At 41.7% G+C, this 22,797-nt stretch overlaps 3 protein-coding genes across 4 annotated transcripts; 1 reads left to right on the top strand and 2 right to left on the bottom strand.

The window, feature by feature from the left end:
• The first annotated feature begins 1,145 nt into the window (after nucleotides 1-1,145).
• On the top strand, nucleotides 1,146-1,920 carry LOC131313937 (uncharacterized). The gene is made up of 3 exons (XM_058342432.1): nucleotides 1,146-1,199; nucleotides 1,268-1,381; nucleotides 1,441-1,920. The coding sequence occupies exons 1-3, from the start codon at nucleotides 1,146-1,148 to the stop codon at nucleotides 1,918-1,920; spliced, it is 648 nt and encodes a 215-aa protein (XP_058198415.1).
• A 1,533-nt stretch (nucleotides 1,921-3,453) lies between these two features.
• Nucleotides 3,454-3,771, bottom strand: LOC131313936 (uncharacterized). The gene has a single exon (XM_058342431.1). The coding sequence runs from the start codon at nucleotides 3,769-3,771 to the stop codon at nucleotides 3,454-3,456; it is 318 nt and encodes a 105-aa protein (XP_058198414.1).
• Nucleotides 3,772-16,397: 12,626 nt separating this feature from the next.
• On the bottom strand, nucleotides 16,398-18,544 carry LOC131314389 (uncharacterized). Of its 2 annotated transcripts, none has more exons than XM_058342984.1 (2): nucleotides 17,995-18,544; nucleotides 16,398-16,937 (listed from the first exon to the last, which is right to left on the bottom strand). In XM_058342984.1, the coding sequence occupies exons 1-2, from the start codon at nucleotides 18,430-18,432 to the stop codon at nucleotides 16,830-16,832; spliced, it is 546 nt and encodes a 181-aa protein (XP_058198967.1). In that variant the 5' UTR covers nucleotides 18,433-18,544; the 3' UTR covers nucleotides 16,398-16,829. The 2 variants fall into 2 exon arrangements, with proteins under 2 accessions (XP_058198967.1, XP_058198968.1); XM_058342985.1 differs by having other exon boundaries at nucleotides 16,398-17,031; nucleotides 17,995-18,538.
• Nucleotides 18,545-22,797: the final 4,253 nt, after the last annotated feature.

Here is a 22,797-nt window from a genome sequence, read left to right as displayed (position 1 = left end):
GGGTTAGCTTATCTTTGCATGCGTGATAAATACTGAACTGCAATGATATTTGTTGCTTATCTTGAGTTCAATGGCAGATAAAGTTATGGATGGTCAGGAGAAAGATTCAGGGGGTTAAGCGGGTCAAGGTGAACCTAATACTCAAAGTCAATCAGATATCATGTAGGCTCTTGCACGGTTTATTGAGTTTCAAACGGGTGCACAAGCAAGCTCATCAAATCAGCTGCGTAGTACAATCCATGAACAGTTTATGAAACTTCAACCTCCAACATTCTCTGGTGGTGTGGAACCATTGGAAGCAAAGTAGTGGCTAAAGAGGATGTAGTCTATTTTTGAAGTCATGAGTGTTTCTGACAATCAAAAAGTTATTCTTGCCCCTTTCATGATAAAAGATCAAGCTCGGTTTTGGTGGGAAGCTACTAAAAGGTTGCTGACTACACCAACAATTAGGGAACTGTAGCCTTCGGTGCTAAAAAAAGTTACTTGGAAAGAATTTATTGCGGCCTTCAATGAGCAATACTTCCCACTATTGTATCAATATGATATGGAGCATGAGTTTCCTAGTTTGAGGCAAGGTAATATGTCAGTTGTTGTTTATCAAATTATCTCAGTTTGCTTCCGTATAGAGGATGCTAAGTGTAGAGAAGATTTCAATTTGGTTTGGATCCTGACATTTGACTTGGAGTTGCTACCCATGAAGAAAAGAGATATTCTAACTTGATACACAAATCAAAGATTGTGGAAAAAAGCGTCAATGAGAAAAAAGAAAGGCAAACACAATATAGGAGGGGTTGACTTGAGGCTTGATCAACTAGACAGCGGATTCAGGGATCTCAATTGAGGGGTGTGCAAGGTAGGCCACAACGGAATGTTCCATTTGGTGGTCACCATGGTCAGAGTTCTCAGAAGCAACAACCTAGATAGCAAACTAGTGTTTCCTCAAGTAGTGGTACACAAGAAATTACTTATTACAGTTGTGAAGCGAGTGGGCATGTGGTGCAAGATTGTAAGGGAAAACAACAAGAGAGATGTTATCATTGCAACCAACCTGGGCACAAGATTCGTGATTGTCCTGTGACATCTGTTGTTTCTCCATCGGTAGGTAGTGTGGCTGGTGGCAGTACAGCTTCATCTTGGATATCACAATGGATTTTGTGACTGGACTTCGTCGTTCTCAAAAAGGCTATGATTCTATTTGGGTGATTATGGATCGATTGACTAAATCCGCGCATTTTCTACCTGTTAACATTGCTTATACGATTGATAGGTATGCCAAATTGTTGATGAGAATATCCGTTTGCATGGGGCTCCAGTGTCGATTGTTGCTATCGGGATCCTATATTTACTTACAGATTTTGACCGAGTTTGCAACAAGCTATGGGTACTACTTGGAAGTTTAGTACAACTTTTCACCCTCAGATCGATGGGCAATCTGAGCAGATTATTCAAACTTTGGAGGATATGTTGCGTGCTTGTGTAATGGACTTCAAAGGCAGCTGGGATGCTTATATGTCGTTGATGGAATTTGCTTATAGTAATAGCTATCAATCTAGCATTGGTATGGCACCCTACGAGGCTTTATATGATCGGACGTGTAGAACTCCTATATGTTGGAGTGAAGTTGGGGAAAGGTGGTTGTCGAAACCAGAGTTGGTTCAAGTCACTGTCGATAAAATTAAAGTTGTTCTTGATCGCTTGAAAATTGCACAAAGTTGCCAGAAATTTTTTGCAGATAAACGAAGGAGGGATCTAGAATTCACAATGGGTGATTGGGTATTTCTTCGAGTGTCACCATGGAAAGGGGTTATGCGGTTCAAGAAGAAAGGCAAGTTGAGTCCACGATATATTGGGCCGTATGAGATCATTGAGGGGATTGGGTCTACCGCGTATTGCTTGGCATTGCCACCGGAGTTGAGTTGACTTCATGATGTGTTTCATGTCTCCATGTTACGAAAGTATATTGCGGACCCATCTCATGTATTGACATCCAAGCCGATAGAGCTAAAAGATGATCTAACTTACGTAGAGCAGCCGGTGGAAATTTTAGATCTCAGAGATCAAGTTTTGCGCAATAAGACTATTCCATTGGTGAAAGTCTTGTGGAGGAGTCACGCGGTTAAGGTGGCAACTTGGGAGACTAAGGAAAGTATGAGAGTTCAATATCCACATCTATTTCCAGAAGGTAAGTGAATTTCGCGGCGAAATTCTTTTAATGGGAGGATAATTGTGAGTCTATTTTTATGTGGACCCTCAATGTGATTTCCTAGAACTATTGGGTTTAAGTTGTAAAAAAAGAGATGGCATGTGCTGTGTGTGCACGTGGAAAGCATTTGTTGTGCATGTGTGTGTATGTGATACATATCTAATAAAAAGAAACAAAACAAAAATAAAAAAAAATAGACACAAAGGAAAATTAGAAATAGACGTAGGAGAATTTGGATAAACGAAAGGAAAAAAAGAAGAAGAAACGTTCATAAGAGAAGAAGGCGGCGCAGAGAGAGTGAACGAGGAAGAGAGGATTAGCGTTAACGGAAGTCCTAATCTCGGTAGGTAATTCTTAGCCTTTTTTCCATATTGATTAGTTAGCATATATCTAACAGATCATAATTTCTGTTTGACCCAAAAAAAAAAATATCTGATAGATCTTAATAGTGAAAAATAACCATGAATTGGGACAATCGGCTCTTATTATGGATTTGGGAAAGAATTACAGAGGAAGAATGGAGAGAGAGAGAGAGAGAGAGAGAGAGAGAGAGAGAGAGAGAGAAGCAACAACTCGCATACCCCGCTCCTATACACTTGTCCCCCTTATATCTTCCTAACAAAATAACCGACTAACATGACTTCAATTACAATATTGCACAGTAAGCCCTAAATACATGCTACGATTATAATTAAGCCCCTACGCTTATCATTTTTATTTTTTTTTGGTAAATCAGCTTGAAATTAAAAAGAGATTAACCGAATATACAAGCTACAAGGGGCATACCTTAGGAGGAAAACAAAACAAAACAAAGATTGTGGAAATTGAAGATCTAAGCCAAGCGGCTACATTTGTGTACTAATGAGATGGAGCCAAAACAAAGGAGAATATACATTTGTTTCCGAACCATCTATAACGGGATATAGCATCATTCCAACTTAGTGAAATGAATCCTGGATCACCAATAGGACTGCCCGGGGAATTGAACAGCATCAGTTGGACTCTGTGGGTACATGACAAAGGAGGAGGAACCCCCAACAACTGCTGCAAAGGAGGCAGCAGCCCTTGGAATAGATGTTGCCACCACTTTGAAACCTAATACTAGGTTATCTAAAGTTGCACCTCACGATGCATCAGCAACACAGCAGTAGCAGAGTCTCCCTACGCTTATCATTACTACCCCCTTAGAAACAACCTTGTCCTCAAGGTTGAAAATGAGGAAACCGTTGATGCAAGTCATGCCAAGTCTCCTAAGTGGCATTTTCAGGAATGGATTTGGACCACTGAACCAAAACCAGAGTGTGTGCTCGATTGTTCCTATTAACCAATTTCCTGTCCAAGATAGCGACGGGTTCCAACTGCAATTGACCATCTTCCCCAGTAAAGGGCAGCTCTGATTGAACTACCACTCCATTGCCTAACTTCTTTTTGAACAATGCGACAAGAAACACCGGATGAATCTTAGAAGGAGGTAAATCCAGTTTGTAAGCAACTGGTCCTACTTTTTGTGTAATCTGATATGGACCAAAGTATTTTGGAGCTAGCTTAGCCTTTTTATGAAAAGCCATCGTCACCTGCCTAAAAGGCTGAAGCTTAAGGAATACCCAATCAACTACGTCAAAAGCCCTCTCGATCTATGCTTGTCTGCAATTTGTTTCATCCTATGCTGGGAAATAGCCAAATGTTCTTTGAGGAGTTTGAGGATAGTGTCACGATCTTGCAATAAATGTTCAGCAGCTACAACTGCAGTACCCCCATGAGCATAATGTACCAAAGTTGTAGGTGATTGACCTTACAAGGCCTCATAAGGTGTGATGCCAATAGAAATATGGAAGGTTTTATACCACCACTCAGCCAAAGGAAGCCATTTAGTCCAGGCTGTAGGTCAATCACTAGTCAGGCATCTCAAGTAATTTTCCACACACCTATTCACTACCTCAGTCTGGCCATCAGATTGTGGATGGTAGGCTGTGCTCATGTTTAAGGAAGTACCTTGCAGTCTAAACAATTCACTCCAAAAGGTACTAGTAAAATTTTTATCTCTATTTGACACAATAGAGCTTGGCATACCATGAAGCTTAAAAACGTTGTCCAGGAAAACTTGTGCAACTGTAGTAGCAGTAAAAGCATGAGCAAGGGCAATAAAATGAGCATATTTACTCAATCTGTCAACCACCACATATATCACAGATTTTGCTAAAGAATTAGGTAAGCCCTCTTTAAAATCCATGGAGATATCACTCCATAACCTCTCAGGAATTGGCAAAGGTTGGAGTAGCCCAGGAGAAGCCACTGTTTCATTCTTGTGTCTCTAACAAACATCACATTTTGCCACAAATTTGAGTACAACTTGCTTTAGACCCTTCCAATAAAAAGCTTGCTTTATCCTTTGATAAGTTCTCTCTCCTCCTAAATGTCCCCCTATTGGACTAGCATGATGTTCTTGAATTAGTTTGAGCCTAAGGGAAGCATTGTTTCCAACCACCAACCTATAGTTGTAGTAGAGCATCTGATGTTGCCAAGAGAAAGGGGGATGACCGACAGGATTTTGTTGCAGTTCTCCCAATAACTTTTGTAACTCTTGATCTTGTGTGTCCAACTGTCTTGGAGTTCCTCAACCCAATGACACAAAACCACTGTCAATGCTGCTATTGTTCCTTGATTTTCTGAAGCTTATTGAAGTTCCCCCTCAACTCTAGATAAGGCATCAGCTGCAACATTGGATTTCCCCGACTTATAGATGATCTCATAGTCAAACCCCACGAGTTTAGACAGCCATTTTTGTTGCATTAAAGTAGTGACCCTTTGTTCTAACAAGAATTTCAAACTTTGGTAATCTGTTTTAATGATAAACTGTCTGCCCAACAGATAATGCCTCCACTTAGTAACAGACATGACCACAGATGGTTTTACAAATCTATTGTTGGTATTGGGCAATTGAGCTAGCTCATGGTGGCGTGTGCTGGTGCGAGGGACGCGCGCAACTATGCCCAATTTCCTTATGCCAGTTTAGTTCAAGCTGGTTTTGAAATGTCTTTGATGTGTATATCCAACTTGAGAAACTCGAATGGTTCCTTAGACTTGTAGATCATTTTGAGAACCTCGATGGGCAGTCATCTGTTGGACTGAGATTGGGTTATCTTCTGGATTTAATTGACATCCCCGGTGTGTTGCCGGATGATGGGTAATTGTAGTAGATTGGTAATTGCTGTAGGATCACAGGTTGTTTTTGCCCAATTCTAGGGCTAAGGTGTTAGTGTTGTTGCTAGGCTTGTTTATAACCCAAATTTCTTTGCTTCTCTAGGCCGTTGTTCTAGTGTAGTAGGGCTGTGACCGTGCCTGTCCTTTTTAGATTAGTGATGATTCACTGATTGAGCTGGATGGTTTGGTTCCTTCTGCAGTCTTGTGTGCCTCAGTTTGTGACCAGATGATTCAGTGGTTTCGCACTATTGATGGGATGCCAGATGATTTGGAGGTAATGCTTTGTTAATGGTAGTCAGATTCGAGGCCCTTGTTATGTCTCTCTTTTATGTTATACGTAGCATTGTGTACTTGGTCGAGGGAGTATAGACCGGTTGGATTGGGCGTGGTGAGCTAGGTACTTGGGGAGGTAGCCTTGTCGGATGTCATCATCTCCGGATCGAGCCTCTCTTGATGCCCGGTCCTCTGCAGTTCTGTTCCTTAGAAGTGGGTGCTATGCTTGATGCTCTTATGCTAGGTTGAAGCTTTGAAATCTTGGTCTTCTTATCCCATCTCTGGAGACCTGTGGCTACAGGTTTTGGTTGAGGGCAGGTTGCTTTCTGGCGAGCTTTGGAGATCTGGATGAGAGTGTATTAGACTGGATGGAATGGCGTGGTGTGTAGAGTTGGTCCTCCTGTTGGATGCCGTCATCTCCGGATCGAGCCTCTTCTCGGTGCCTAGTTTCTATGTTTACTGTTTAGCTTCCCTCGATGCCATGGTGCTTTGTATCGGCAATGATTCAGTGATGGTTCATCATCGTCTCCTTATTCGGCTATGGCTATGTATTTTATTTCCTAGTCTGGCGGGATGTGCCAGGATATTGTTAGTTCTCTTATCATTTTTTTTCACTTTATTTCACTTCATTGTGTATCATACCCCGTTGTGCTATCATTCCTTATAGATGGATAGTGCAATGGGGTAGATATCAAAGCACAATGCATGTTTGTTGCACTCCTTGTATCCTACTCTCCTTGCGGGTTGTGCACGGGTTTTGCATGGGTTATCGCACTTTTTCACTCTTCTTTTCTTTTTTCCTCTTGGGGTGATAAAGCTTTGCTAAAATAAGCTATTGGTTTTCCCTCCTGCATTAATACAGCCCCAATACCCTTACCAGAGGCATCACAATCCAACACAAAGGGTTTAGTATAATCTGGCAATACCAAAACTGGAGCTGTGGACATTGTTGTTTTGAGTTGATTAGAAGCAGCTTCAGCCTCACTAGTCCAACCATAAGCATCTTTTCTAAGTAGCAAGTTTAGAGGTTGACAAATTTTACCATAATCTTTGATAAATCTTCTATAATAACCAGTTAATCCAAACCCTGAGACCCTTAACTTACTGAGGTTTAGGCCAATTAATCATGCCTTCAATCTTAGTAGGATATGCAGCCACCCCCTGATCATTGATCACATGCCCCTAGTATTCCACTTATTGACCAAAAGCACACTTGGACATTTGGGCAAACAACAGATGTTCTCTTAATTTGGCCATGGTAAGTGAAATGTGGTATAAGTGGTCAGGCCATGTTTTATTGAAAATGAGTTTGTCATCAAAGAAAACAAGCACAAATTTCCTCAAGAAATGCCTGAACACATCATCCATAAGGCTCTGAAAACTTGAAGGTGCATTTGTCAAACCAAATGGCATGACCAAGAATTCTTAATGACCTTCATGTGTACGAAAAGCTGTCTTTTCTACATCTTTAGGGTTCATTCTGATTTGGCGGTAAACCTGATCTCAGATCCAATTTAGAAAAATATGCAGCCCCATGCAACTCATCCAATAACTCATCAATTATTAGAATTGGAAACTTATCCTTGATTGTATTCTTGTTCAAAGCTCGATAGTCTACACACATTCTCCATGTATTGTCCTTCTTTTTGATCAATAAAACTGGTGAAGAAAATGGGGAAACACTGTGCCTCATAACTCTTGAGGCTATCATTTCTTTAACTATCTTCTCTATTTCATTTTTCTGTATGCAAGGGTAGCAATAAGGTCTGATGCTGGGAGGTTGAGAACCAACCTTAAGAGGAATCTGATGGTCATGAGCTCTAAAGGGAGGCAACCCCTTGGGTTCTTTAAAAATATCCTCATGTTCATGCAGAATGGAAAGTAAATCAGAAGGTACCTCAGTAGTTTGGACAGCTTGTATACTACACATTTGAGCCAACACACCTGGGGTCTTTTTGTTGATCAACTACTGCATCTTCTTTGCATCCACTAGCTAAACCTATGTAGTGCTGTCCCCTTTCAACAACAACTTCTACCCAGAAACAGAAAACTACATTTGAAGGTTCTGAAAATCCCATAATACTAGTCCAAGAGTTGATAACCACTAAACCCCCAATACCATATCACAACCTCCTAAAGACAGCAATCGTACTTCAGAGATGAAATCAATTCCCTGCACATTCCATTGCAAGTCTTTTACCATGGCCTTACTACTGATTTTAGTTCCATCAGCCACCACAATTGTCAAAGGGATGGTTGGTAAGACCCTAACACCTGTCTTTTTAGCTACTCCAGGGTCCAAAAAGTTATGTGTGCTGCCAGAATCGACAAGTATGCTCACCTCAACCTTCCTTATGAACCCTTTGACTCTCATAGTTCTATAAGACTGCACCCCTAATAAAGCATGTACGAAAATTTGGAATTCCTCGTGGTTGTCATCCTGGACTAACTCCTGCTGAGCTTCCAGAAATTCATCCTCAGCTGCTATCATAAAAAGTTGCTTTTTCTTGCATACATGCCCCTTGTAATATTTCTCATCACATCCAAAACATAACCCTTTGGTTCGCTTTTCATCAAAATCTTTTGGAGTCATTCTTTTAACCACTCCAACTGCCTCAATAGTCCTTTTTTTTTTTGGGGTAAATTAACTTGATTTGAAAAGAGGATAACAGAATGTACAGCCTACAAGGGGCATACTCCAGGAGGGAAAAAAAAGAAAGAAAAAACAAACAAAAGAGAAAAGAGAAAAATGAGATGTCTGTGCCAAGTGGCTACAAAGAGCTAGAGGTAAATAAAATGACCTATCCATGGGTTTCTAATCCATCTACAAGATGGAGGAAAAACCAAGGGCAAAAAGGTTGTGAACTACAGAAACCAATAGGCCGCAGGCCTTTACAAAATGAACTTCCAAGTACTTCTCACCCATCTACGAAGAGGAGAGAGAACTAACACCGAAATTACACAAGAATATATAAATGAAGCTTGGACCAGATCGTGGCCTCTTCTAATCCTTCTAACTGATGAGGCATTGGTACCATCTCTTGGACAAAATTAGCATCCTCACGGTGCAGCAGCAAAACAACAACCTAATATTAATGGGCAGCAACAAGCTGCCAGCTTCCAATAGAAGCAGTAAAAAATTCAAATGCTGGACTGCACACAGTAGACAGGCAACGTCAAGAACATCAGCAAAATAGATGATATGCAGCCCAAGAATGCCAGCAATACAACCTCATTCCTAGAGTTGCTCCTCACGGAATTGCAGCAAAACATAACAGCAAAACAAAGAGCTGTTAGAGTGTACACAATAGGACAGCAGCAGTAGACATAGGAAACAGCAGACTGCAGCCTTAGAATACACCATCCTGGCTCGAAAACAATAGCCATAGCAGAACACCAACAACTAATCACTATGCAAAGGACGTCCCTCTCTACGAAGGGAGATCCCAACGACAGCCCCTGTTGGTTAGGCATATGCTTCATATTGAAACACTCAAAATTCTATACAAACTTCCTGAGATGATGACTAGAGCAATGCATCATAAACAGAATACAGAGCAAAACTTGTAAACTCGATGTTGATCTGCAGCCTCTAGATCTCCAAAATTACACATTCAACTCAGGATGCTCTATGATGCCTTCATATCCAAGCTGGATGCTCAGACACAGTAGCAGAAGTAACAGAAAATAGCAATATGACAGGTTACAAAACACAGGATGTTCTATGTATGACAGGGTACAAAACGCAGCAGTAACAGAAAAGGAGACTGCTCATGGACTGACAAGGAAACCAATTTCATAATTCCAACTTTGAATCACGAAGAGAGCAAACATATCTGCTCACTCGCTACTCCCTCAAAGCCTAACTCTCCACCAACTAGAAGCAATAAGGGAGCTTCAACTCTCTCCACTCTCCCTCAAAAAAATGTCTCCCACTAGATATTACCTCCACTCTCAAGAAGGATGGGGCTCAAGCACACAGCTTACAGATACACACATATGCTGGCACACTCAACCATCTGAAGAGCAGAAGATAACAAGGTTTCCAATTCGGGAAACAAAAATAGAAGTACTAGCAGTATGGCACCAATGGAGCTGCAAATCACAACCTGCCAAGTAAAACACATGTGCAAGATAGGATTTGGAAAACAAATGCAACTCAAGCAAAGAAAACCAAATGCAACTCAACTCACAGTCACACATGCACATTATAATCCATGCAACATATATGATTATTCCATAGTTATGCCCCATTCACTAATAAATCTAGTATCATGTGAGCCTTTGGGCAATTTGGGCAGTGACAGTAGTCTACCCTTAACCATATTATAGATTTTGTGAACTACTACTTCCCAGGTGCTAGTTGTAGTTTGAAACTTCCTCATGTTTCTCTCAATCCAAAGGTGATGCACTATAACAGTGAATATCAATCTAGTGACAACATTCTTAAGGGATTTTCCCATAAAAGTGGAGAAGTGAGTAATCCAGGCAGCCCAAGACTGGGGGGGACCACCTCTCATCAATTTTTGCTAATATAGCATTCCAAACTTGTGTGGAGAATACACAATTAAAGAACAAATGATCATGGGTTTCACTACCTTGGCAGAAGCTGCACTGAGAACTAGATTTAATCCCAAAAAGAACTAGTCTATCCTCAATGGAAAGCCTACCTTGGATGGCAATCCATGTAATGAAGCTGCACTTTGGGATATGGCCAAAAAACCAAACAGCCTTATGCCAAGTTACTTTGGGAAATGGTTATCTCAATTCCTCCCAGAGAGAGGCAATACTAAACTGTCCATTTGAGTTGAGAGTCCATCTAATTTGGTCCCTTGTACCTCTCAATGGGGGAAGTTGTTGTCTAACTTCATTCAACTCCCATGTTTGTGTGATTGGGAATGCCCATACAGAACTGAAAATTATTTGGGACACTTTGGCATTCAAGGGAAGGCCAGAATCATAAACAATTCTGGAACCAACCTTATTAACAATGGGCCTAATGGATGCCAATGATCGTGCCACAGGGATGTGTTCTCCCCATTGCCTATAATATGAAGTATGAAGGGTTGAGCTAAAGTTCTTAGATTAAGTAACTTTTTCCAAACCCATGAGGGATCACTTGGCATTTTAAGACTCCAAAAGTTCCTTCCCTTTAATAAATAGGATTTAACCCATTGACACCACATTGATTGTTCTCCATCTGAAATCAAGAACCATATATGTTTGACAACCGCAGCCTTATTCCAAACCTCCATAGATTTGAAACCAGGACCCCCATCATCCTTGGGAGCACATAGATGCTCCTAAGCTACCTTAGCCCCTGTTCTTTTAAGGTCAAGGCCAGACCACAAAAAGGCCCTAAGAATAGATTCAACTTCCTTAATGACCCTTTTTTTGGTAAGATGAACAGGGAGGACCAATATGTTTGCATTGAGAACAAAATGTTCTTGATAAGTTGGACTCGCCTAGCATAAGTAAAAGGTCCCTATTAGTTCAACTTTTAGTTTTGGCAGTGATACTATCTACCAATCTCTGACAGTCGAAAGCTTTGAGTTTAGTAGATAATATATTTTCTGAAAGTCAACAGCTCTTTGTAGTTGGGATCTCCCTTCACAGAGGGGGACGTCCTCTGTATAGTATATTTTCTACTATGCCTGATGTTCTGTTTAGAGAAGTATGTGCTGCTATCCATGCTTACTGTTGTGTGGCCGATTACTTTGCTGCTACTGCAGTTGGTTTGCTTTGCTGAGTTCTACTACTGCTGCTCAGTTTTGCTTCTGTCCTGTATGGCTGCGCTGCAATGCTGTTTTTTGTATTACTCTGTTGCTGCTGTTTTGTCGATGAACCATGAAGTGATTCTGCTGTCTAGTTATGTGTTCTGCTACGGCTTTACTCATATCACATGATTGTCACTATTTTTTGCTATTTTGCTGTCACAAATGGGCTGTTAAGCTGTTAAAAGGGCTGCTGTCGTACATGTTTGTTTAGGTGTCACAAATGGACCCTTGTTATGCTACTGTTCTGCTATTTTTTTCCGTGAGGATCACTACCAGGAATGGGGTAGTACCAGGAATGGGCTGCCAATGGGCTAAATTCAACTTTCGTAAATCCCCTCTTTTCCCATGTGTTTCTCTCCCATCTCTTAGATGGCCTTGAAACATGTGAATCTCATGGCTTATATTCTACCTCATTGTAATCCTTGTTTTTAGTCAATGTAGGCACTTGGCTTAGGTCAATCTTCTCAATCTTTGTTTTTCATTTTCTTTTCCTCCTGGGGTATGCCCCTTGTAGGTTGTATATTTGCTTATCCTCTTTTTCTATTTCAAGCTATTTTACCCCCAAAAAAAATGGGACTCCCAGATATCTCACTGGAAGGGAACCCTCTTGGAATCCAAGCTTTTGCAAAATAGTCTCTTTAACTCCCACACTAACTCCAGAAAAGAATATACTACTCTTCCCTGGGCTAGGGGAGAGACCAGAAAGAGCCTCAAACTCTATCAATGCATTCTGGATGTGTTTGATAGATGGAAGCTCTCCTTTGCAAAATATCTTTAGATCATCAGCAAAGCAAAGATTTATCAACTGATTAGCTTTACATCTCCAGTGGAAGTTAAAGTCAGGGAGGTGAGATTTCTCTTTAAAAACTTCCATCACAATAACAAAGAGGTATGAGGACAAAGGATCCCCCTGCCTCAGACCCTTTCTTCCTTTAATGTAACCTGTCACTTCCCCATTGATACATAGTGAGTAATTTGCAGTGGTTACACATGCTCTAGCCACTTGATCATGGTAGGATGAAAGTTCATTGCAGAAAGAACATCCCATAGAAACTCCCACCTAACATGATCATTAGCTTCATTATATCAACTTTCATGGCACACCTAGGAGAAGTGGATGACTTATGATAACCTCTCATGAGTTCTTGGGTGAGGAATATGTTATCTGCTATTCTCCTACCTTTCACAAAACCTGATTGGATAGGATCTATGAGCAAAGAAAGAACAAATTATATTACCCAAAAAAAAAAAAGAAAGAACGAATTGAAATCTCTTGGCTAAGATCCGAGAGATGCATTTGTAAATGGTATTGCAGCATGATATGGGCCTAAAATCACCCACCTTGGAAGGGTTTGGTACCTTAGGGACAAGTGCTACAATAGTAGAGTTAGCTTTGGTGAGCAATTATCCAGACCTGAAGAAGTTCTGGATATCTAATGTGACCTCATTCCCAATGAAAGACCAAGCTTTTCTAAAAAAAAACCTCCGTTGTACCCATTAGGGCCAGGTGCCTTGGAGGGATTTAGGGACCAAAAGGTCTTTTTGATCTCCAAGTCAAAGATAGGAGAGACCATATTTTGACTTTGTTCAAGACCGATTTTATTTTTAATTAATTTGCCAACTCTAGTTGGTCCTAGGTGAGGTGTGGGATGGGGAGTACCAAATAAAGTTGTGTAAAAGTTAACATACTCTTCTTTGATAACCTTGAGATCATGGGTGATAGAGCTGTCACTCAACACTAAACTTTTTATTTTGCTCCTATTTCTCCTATTGCTCACAGCTTTAAAGAAATAGGAAGTGCACTGATCTCCAAGTTTCACCCATTGTATTCGTGAATTTTGTTTAGCTAAGCTTTCCTCAGCCCTAAACAGAGTGATATATTGTTTGTGTATCACCTTCTCTTGTTCTATGATAGAGCTATTATTGGGATGAGAGCCTATAGTTGCTTGAATGTTTTCTAAGTCTTGCTTAATGGCACTCACCCTCTCAGAGATGCCACAGAACTCTGCTTTATTAAGTTGCTTCAGTTCTTGTTGAAGGTGTTTAAGTTTCACACACACACAGAACATGGGATTGCCAATTACAATTGTCCTCCAAACCCTCTGAACAATTGCAAGGAATTGTGGATGGTCTGCAAGGAAATCAAAAAACCTGAAAGGCTTAATTGACTTCCTTGGATTAGGCTGAACATATACCACAGCTGGAGAATGGTTTGAAATACAAAGGAACCAAAAAATGAGTCGTGGATTGAGTAAAAGTTTTCATCCATGGCTCATTCACTAACTCTATCAAGTTTGGAGGCCACAAAATGAGGAGGGACCTGTTTATTGGACCAAGTGAATAAGCACCCTGTGAACCTAAGGTCATCAAGTTCAGAGGCAAACAAACAGTAATTAATGTCTTCCATGTGTGGAGACCACTGAGTATTACCCCCAACTTTCTCCCTAGGATGTCTAATAGCATTAAAGTCACCAAGGACCTCTTACCACCCAAGGTGAAGAGGTCCTGAACTGAGTTAGATTTTGCCATAGAGACCTTCGATCTAGACTAATTTTATGTTCAAGAAAGCCAACTAGACTAAGTTTATTAGAGCTCACAAAAGATTTAGCTTCTTTCTGCTTAATGGGGTCATTCAGACCACGAATGTTCCAAAAACCTACATTGAAAGCTTGTAAAGACATAGGAAACAAAATCACAAAGTAACATGGTGATGCAAAGATTGAAAGAAGTAGTACTGCATATACTCAAAAGGATATCAAAAAAGGATATCATTTATTCTTTCTCTTGGAGGTGTGATATAATTCCCTCCACTGCTGAAGGAACATATTGACTCTTCCTTTCAAACGTTTCTTAGCAGACTGACACTGTCAGCTACACTGTTTCTGCACAAACTTCTAATTTAGTTGTATTCCTCCAGATCATGTGCGTTTAGGGAGATGTCCCTTAATCAATGTACCTACCCTAGGGGGGTTGTCCCTTGTGTGGTTGAAGCTTTTTCTAGGGGGCTTGTCCCTAGCTCTCTACACTTTCTGTTGGGCCCGTCTGAGTCCTTGTTTCAGCTTTTGTAAAGGAGCTGGCTGCTTGAATTGGAGCTGATCCCTCGGTAGTAGCTGCTACTACCTGAGAGTCCAGCTATTGCTGAGGCCTTAACCCCATTGTTGTTGTTGATTGCTGCTGCTCTATCATAGTGAAGGCTTTGTTGCTGCTGTACTGTCAGATCAGATTTGATCTGTTGCTGTTTGTACATACAGACTGTGGCCGCTGCTGTTAATGTTGTTCTGTAGCCTCCGTTGCTGTTCTTAGCTGTTTGTTCTGGCTGTCTTATCCAGTGCTATGCCTGTTCTTCAGCAGTTGAGTGGGAGGATTGGACACGATGCCTATAGTTCTGTCAACTATATGTGGTTTAAATCTAGCTGTGCAAAACGCAATCTTTTGGCATGTGTTTCCTTCTCTTCTCTTAGAAGGATTGGAAACATGTGGATCCCTTTTCAGAGTAGCTTCGTTCACTATAGCCTCTGGCTTGATCAGTGTAGCCACTTGGTATAGTTCATTTTTCATCAATCTTTGTTTTTTTTTTCTTTTTCCTCTTGGGGTATGCCCCTTGACGGCTGTACATCCACTTAGCCTCTTTTTCTATTTCAAGTTATTTTACCCAAAAAAAAAAAAAAACCAGTTCAGCAGCTTCCCCTTTGACTCCTAGACCTACAAGATCAGGTTGCTCACCCATTCACTTGGGGAAGAGCTGAGTGACTCTGAAGATGAGTTGCTAGAAGTCTTAGAAGGAGTGGTAAGTAGCAATCAGGAGGTGAAATGCTGGATTGTTTGAGGTGTTCACAGTCAACCTTTTGTTTCTCATTCCCAACTTGAGTCAGAACTTGAGCTGCAGGTTATGGAGGGAGTGAAGATGTGGAGGATTTGTTAGCACATTTAATTGTGTGATGGTCAAAGACATGGCATATGTCACACATGGGAGGCAGGACTTAATATTCTACTAGAACAACTACAGATTCTCCTACAACAATGACTGTAACCTCATTAGAGAGAACTTGCTCAGCACTCACCTCAATACAAATTCTAGCCTTTGTGGATTTAGTATGTAGGAGGCCAAGTTGCTTAGCAGTCTTGGCTGTGGCTAGATCTACATGTAGAGGCTTCCCAATTGTACTTGCCATCCTACTTAAGCACTCCTGATTCCAAAGCTCAAAAGGTAGATCGTGTAGCTTGACCCAAGCTGGTATTTTGGAAGGTTGGTCCTGAGCAAGCTTCATCATCCTGTGCCAATCTTTGAGGACAAGATACTTTTGAGAGAAGAAATAGGGCCCTTCTTCTAGAACTTGCATTTTAGCTTGTTCATTCCTCTCTTTTTTTTTGGGGGGTAAATCAGCTTGAAATAGAAAAAAAGGCTAACCAAATATACAAACTACAAAGGGCATACCCCAAGAGGAACAAAACATAAGAAAAAGAAAAGAAGAATAAAAGTAAGTAGAGGGAGCCTATGCCAATTGGCTACATAGACTAGCGGGGAATGATCCAATTGTTTCCTGTTCATCTAACAGAGGAAGAGAAAACAATTCACAAAAGCGTATAAAACAACAAAATGGCCCCAAAAGTGATGGGGACTGCACTATCTCCAAATAGCAAAACAAGGCCAGCTCATACATAGAAGTAATAGCAACCAATTATCCATAACCAATCCTTGGAGTTAGCTAGCAATAGTTCCCATGAAACGACCCTGCAAATAGACCACCAAAACAGATGGACAGGCTTCTAATTGCGTCCAAGGCCCCAACATTCCTTATGAGCTAATCCATCTCGAAAGCCTCAAACAAAACTTCCACATGAACTAGAGAATACAGCCCCATTCCTGGAGCTGATCTTTAAGGAAAAAACAGTAGAACAGCAGCAGAGCAGAGCTGTTATACTGCCCACAACAAAACAGCAGCTTGCAGATTTAAAATAAGCCATCCTGGCTCAAGCAATAACCATAACAAAGAACTGTAAGAACAGTAGCAGTTGTATGAACCAACTACAGTAGCAGCAAGGCAAATGGCCACACATAGCAACTACAGTTGCAAGATGTTTCCAACATTCTCATTGAAACCTTCTTCGCTATAACATTTTGGATTGATTGAGCATCAGACGAGACACCAAATATGACTTGGAACGTAGTGGAAGAAGTATCTTGGCTGTCAAAGAAACCAACATCTTGCCGAAGGCATGCGCGATGTTTGTCCTTGTCCAACATACTCCTTATGGGAACCACCACCAGCAGATCAGCAGCTATTTGCCGCCATTACAGCACAACAAACAGCAGCTGCAACATCAGCAGGCAGCAGCAATAATAGCCAGTAGCAAGCAAACTGCAGCGGTAGGCATTAACAGAAAACAGAACAGCAGCAGCAGCTTGCTTGAACACGTAGCAGCGTAGCAGCAGAGCTGCCTAAAGGTGCAGTAGCAGTTCCTAACAGGTCAGTAGTAGCAGCCTGGCTTGAAAACAGCAGCAATGGAATAAGGCTTGAAAGCAGCAGAAACAACTAGCAACATACAAATCAGCAACACAACAGTTGCAGCAGAAAGCTGAAGGAACGAAACAGCAGCAGCATCATCATCAAACAGAACTGTAGCAACACAAAGACAGATAGCCACTAGTAACTAGGGACAGCCCCCAAGAAAAGCAAATACATTCCAAGGGACAACCCCCCAAGGATAGGCCAAAAATCAGAAAAATGAAATTACAAAGGAGGATGACAAACCCAGACTAGTCAATACTATAAAAGCTAACACAAGACAACAATCCAATGAGACTATAGCAGTAATGTCCGCAGAAAACAACAGGTAATTGAACCTTTAAAGATTATACAGCAGCAGAATAGAAAGCAATCAGGACTTGCTATCTAGTCAAGTAGATACAGCATCACAATCTGGACAGCAACAAAATGATAACCTAGCAACCAAATGCACAAACAACAGAATGTATACTAGGCAGTCATCCTTGAATTCAAACAAGTAGAACCCAGCTACATTAGGCTTGACAGCCACAAAGAGGTCTTTCCATTGGTTCTGAACAGTGGATACCAAAAGGGGTTAAGGCATTTGTCCATCAAGGAAATGACCAACCAAATATTTGTTCCATTTCCCCACCTCAGTCAGTTCTATTTCTATTTCAACCAAAGCTTCATTCCTTCTCTGTAAGTTAGGGAAATAATCCAATTTCATTTCCATAGAAGGACTCTGTGACTGAAGAAGAGAGGCCCAATTTTTAGGTTTTGGTTTAGGTTTAGATTTATTCTAGCCCGGCCTGGGTTTGTGATTGGACTGGTGTGGTAGAGGCTTGTATATAGGTTGAGAGTGAGGTAGGTTGGCAACTGGGTTATGAGGAGGAAAACTAGATGAAGGATCCGATTGTAGTTGGGGTGGGGAGAGACTAGAAGACCAAGGTTTAGTATCCTCTATACTATAACATAGATTGGGATCACCCTCCGCATAGGGATTTCCTCTGGCGTTTAACAAAATTTGAAGATTAGGGTTCGAAAGTTGTACCTTTCCTTGTGGACGCTCGAACTGGGGGTTATTGTCAAGGAGATTGGTCACTCGCTCCTCTGCTTCCCCCACTAATGCTTCTTCAAAAACTTGCTTTAATTTCCGAGAAGGACTAGTGTTTTTGAACGTTTTAGGGCCAAACGCCCCAAACCCAGCTGGAGATGGTGCATGAACAGCATTTTTGAGAGTTGAACCCAAATTGAAGTCACTTGAAGGAGATGGATTAGTAGTTGAATCCAATGGGGGTAGAGCACCAGGGCAAAGATCGAAAGGTTTGTGGGTGGGATTGGAAGGAGAAGACCGAATGGGAATCGAATTAATTTGAGGACCGAGAATAGGAGCAGCTTCAGAGGAGTTCTTCTGCTTTCTTCTCATTCCATTGGAATCAATAGCTTTGCAACCGAGCCCTTCCATCATGGAGATTGTACCGTCTACCATGGAGAATCACCAGTTCTCCACCACTTTATCAGAAGTCGCCCTAATCGCCTACATGTCAGAGCTCTTGCAACACTGTTGGTAGTAGTTTTTTTTTTTGGGTAAATCTGGTGGTAGTGGTAGTAGTTTTAATTCAACTTATCTAGTAGTTTTTCTTTATTTATTATTCGCAACTTTGTTTGGTACTTGGTCGGCATGTTTTTGCCATGCCTTGGGTAGTTTATGGTCAGTAGTGGCCAAGGGTAGACGAACATGCTAGCATATGGCCACTACACTTTTTGTAGTCCCATTCCTTTTGTATCCAAGTTCATTAGAAGCTAATAAAGTCCTTTGTTGATCTTTTGAAGGTTTGCTAACTCCGTTTAATGCATGATTGATATTTATCGCTTTTTGAGTATGATTTGTCCCTTTTTTTGGGGGGTAAATTAACTTGAAATTAAAAAAGGTTAACTGAATGTACAATCTGCAGGGGGCATGCCCCAGGAGGAAAAGAAAAGGAAAAAGAAGAAGAGTGAAAAAAGTGCGATAACCCATGCACAACCCGCATGGAGAGTAGGATAAAGTAAGTTAAATAGCAAACATGCAATGAGTTTTGTTATCATACCCCTGTTGCACTATCCATCTATGAGGAAAGACAGCCCAATGGGGTATGATACGAAGTGATACGAGTAGTAACCATAACATGAAATCTAACTACTGTCTGGCACATCCCGCCAGGCTAGGAAATAAAATAAGTAGTCACGATCGAAAATGACTAGTTGATGAACCATCATTGTGGAATTGCAGCAACATAGCAACTCGGCATCGAGGGGGGGCTGAATAGCTACTACAAAGGAACCAGGCACCGAGAAGAGGCTCGAACCGAAGATGTCGGCATCCGACAGGGCGCCCAACCCTGCGCACCACGCCCATTCCATCCGATCTACTACCCCCTCATCCAAATTCCCAAGGCTCACTAGAAAACAACCCGCCCTCAGCTAAACAACAATCGCCACAAGTCTCCAAAAATGGGAAAGCAGACCGTGATTCTAATACTCCATCCTAACCCATTAATGTCAAGCATAGAACCCACTTCTAAAGAATAGTTACTACAGAGGAACTAGGCACTGAGAAGAGGCTCTATCCGAAGATGTTGGCATCTGACAAGGGAACCCCCTAAAGAACCCTACACACCACGCCCATTCCAACCGGTCTACTACACCCTCATCCCATTTCCCAAGGCTCACTATAACCTAAAAGTAAGACAGTACAAGTGCCTCGATCCTGTTCGCCATTAACAGTGCATTACCATCGAATCATCTGGCACAAAATAAGGAGCCAAAGTTTGTCTTCCTACACCAGCACAGTACCATCGGACTAGTATACATAAATTGTGGACACTCATTACCGCAGGTGAAACCAAAGCTGCCCCTTTCCCATGAATGAGTGATCTTTCATCCTATTCTAACTGTTTTACAAGCAAGCATGCCATCTATCACATCCTGCAAACTTGTTACAGTTTTAATCCCTTTAAACTATTCCCCCGCCATAAATGGCAAAAACTTGATTAATGAAATGAATTCGCAAATGCTTTTACAAATGCCCGAGTAGAGACCGATCTCCAGATTGGGCGAGAGGGGTGCCTTAAAAACCTTCCCCTCTCGTAACCTGGCTCTTGAGCCTAAGATATTCTGGTGACGATGGACAAAAAATAAGCCTTTTTCAAATCAAATACAAAGTTTAGTTTCAAATTCGGTTCCTTGAGTGGCGGACCTTCAAACCCAAGTGGTGACTCTGAACTGAGCATTTCGCCCGCTAAAAGGGTGCACCCGATACGATTTTCGGGGCGTGTGCCCACATAACGTTGGCTCCGATCAGAAGGAAGTGATAAAGGAGCCGTTCCTTTTATAATTGGTTGGCCGATCAAACAAGACGATGAATCCCAATACAAAGAAGACAAAGAGACAAACCTCAACAATGAAGGAAAAGGTACTGTCGAAAGAGGCTACTCAGTAAATAGAATACCCGTCAAAGAAGAATTTCCTTTCTCTAGGTAGATAATGATCGAAAATAGGTCCAGTGTGAGAACATCCCGCAAGAAAACATAGGCCTTACTTGTTGACTAATGGTTAAGTATATCCATACTATGCATTACTTGTACGGCATCTTTTGTGTAAATACATACTACTTATGGAATCATTAGTACTTACATCATTTAATAATAATAATAATAATAAATTGTTGTTGTCCTTACTCTTGAAACCAAAACCTTACCATTGTGATTATAAAATCCTTGCACACACTCCTTTTTTGAGAACCAGATAGTCGGAAACCCTCGAGACCCTAAACTTAATTTCATGGACTAGTCACTATGAACACCGACGATGTCAATCTCTATTGTCATGCTGGCAATCCCATCGTAACTAACAATGCACCTAACCCTGATGCCAACTATCATGTTACCCACGTCGAAAACAATGATTACGTGAATTTCGAGATCAATGCCAACTCAAACCCCAACTCAATAAAGAGTATCAACTAGGTTATGCAACTCAAATGAGCGATTACCTCCACGACACACCTCCACTCCAATTCAAGTTCCGTACGCCCGTCAGATAGATCATAGTAGAAGGAGTCTTAGGCCTACGTTTGGTTTATGAATCTTAGGTCACAAAAAGAATTGACCTTTACATCAAGGGTCGACTATTAGCCCATCGCGCTATTATCAATTGTGATAAGAGAAGCGAAAAATCTTTTCCCGCAAGGGAGGTCTTACTCATTTAAAGGGGATAGGCAAGACCCTTCTGCACCCAATGCGCACAAAGCAAGGTGGCATGATAAGCTCTCTACACGGTTAGCTAGCCTCAAGTTGGAAGAAATAGATCGTATGGAGTTGGGCCTTCCTCACATTGTTTGCGAATACAAGGACGTGTTTCCTTAGGAATTACTTGGATTACCACCACCAAGGGAAATGAATTTCCCCATCGAGCTACAGCCCGATACGGCCCCAATTTCCATGGCCCTGTATCGAATGGCTCCGACAGAACTACTAGAGTTGAAAACACAATTGCAGGAACTTTTAGAAAAACGTTTTATCCAACCCAGTACCTCGCCATGGGGAGCCCCTGCTCTATTTGTCAAGAACAAAGAGGGCATGCTCTTACTTTGTATCGGCTACCGCCAACTCAACAGAGCCACAATCAAGAACCGATACCCTCTTCCAAGAATAGAAGACTTGTTCGACCAATTGAGAGGGTTGGCTTGTTTCTCGAAGATTGATCAAAGATCCGGATGCCACCAATTGGGAATCAAAGATTGTGACACATCTAAGACGGTGTTTCTCACACGTTACGGACACTACAAGTTCGTAGTCATGCCTTTCAGTCTAACCAATCTCCTGCCATTTTCTTGTGTCTGATGAACAAGATCTTCATGCCGTACATGGACAAGTTTGTGGTAGTGTTCATTGATGATATTCTTGTATACTCTCCAATGGAGAAAGAACATGAAGACCACTTGAGAATTGTCCTACAAGTACTCCAAGACAATCATTTGTATGCAAAAGCTAGCAAGTGCGAATTCTAGATGAAAGAAGTCAAGTTCTGAATGAAAGAAGTCAAGTTCCTAGGACACTTAGTGTCAAGGAATCTCATTAGATGACAGTAAGGTAAAAGCTATACAGTGTACTGCAACGCATCCAAGGATGGATTGAGAGCTGTACTCATATGTGTGGCCCGTGATCCTCGATCTCTTCCTCCTCTGGTGGCTTGGTGATCGAATCTTCTCCTAACCTGCACAGTGAGCGCACGACTAAAGACCAGGCCGGGGGTTGTCCAGGCAAGGCCCTCCGGCGTGAGGATGAGTAAAGTGCAGAGAGAGTAGGCAGAAGATTACGAGAGTGAGTATGTAGTAGTGTGTACCTCTTTAGGGTTTCCTCTGCTAGGTATTTATAGAGCTCCTTCACTTGCTTTCCAAGCACCAGCACGTGCCTTGCGCGGGTCAGGCAGTGTCATCATGACGTCACCAAATAGATCTGGTAACCGTTTTTAGGGCTGAGCTGGCACACCCATGTGCGCTCATGATCATCTTCTGTTATAACCGCTTTTACACGTGGAAAGATATGCAAATCAGCGGCTAGCCGTGGTCGGCAGTGGCCTCGCTCTGCGGGTGGCCGAACACGCCTTCGTCGATCGGGCACCAGATTGACAGGAGAGGACAGTCAAAAGTGACCCGTCATGGAAGGTGGCCGAGAACGAGACGACCTGCCGACGAGTCCATGGCAAAAGTAATGGCCGACGTAGAGCAGGGACGGGAGCCGTGCTTAATGTTCGTGCTCGGCATGGCACGGGCTCGGTCATTACATAGCGAACTCATGTTCGGCCTGCTACA

The sequence above is a fragment of the Rhododendron vialii genome, chromosome 13a (genome assembly GCF_030253575.1).
Source record: "Rhododendron vialii isolate Sample 1 chromosome 13a, ASM3025357v1".
In the NCBI taxonomy this organism is placed as follows: Eukaryota; Viridiplantae; Streptophyta; class Magnoliopsida; order Ericales; family Ericaceae; genus Rhododendron; species Rhododendron vialii.
Note: the sequence above shows the minus strand (reverse complement) of the source record. Positions and strands in the feature narration are given on the sequence as shown.

Coding starts and splice junctions, on each gene's coding strand:
- LOC131313936 (XM_058342431.1), bottom strand. CDS start 3,771: ATGGCTTTTCATAAAAAGGCTAAGCTAGCTCCAAAATACTTTGGTCCA.
- LOC131313937 (XM_058342432.1), top strand. CDS start 1,146: ATGGATTTTGTGACTGGACTTCGTCGTTCTCAAAAAGGCTATGATTCT. Junction 1,200..1,267: donor AAGGCTATGATTCTATTTGG/GTGATTATGGAT, acceptor TACGATTGATAG/GTATGCCAAATTGTTGATGA. Junction 1,382..1,440: donor GAGTTTGCAACAAGCTATGG/GTACTACTTGGA, acceptor CAATCTGAGCAG/ATTATTCAAACTTTGGAGGA.
- LOC131314389 (XM_058342984.1), bottom strand. CDS start 18,432: ATGGTAGACGGTACAATCTCCATGATGGAAGGGCTCGGTTGCAAAGCT. Junction 16,938..17,994: donor TCGAGCGTCCACAAGGAAAG/GTACAACTTTCG, acceptor TTTTCAAGCCAG/GCTGCTACTACTGACCTGTT.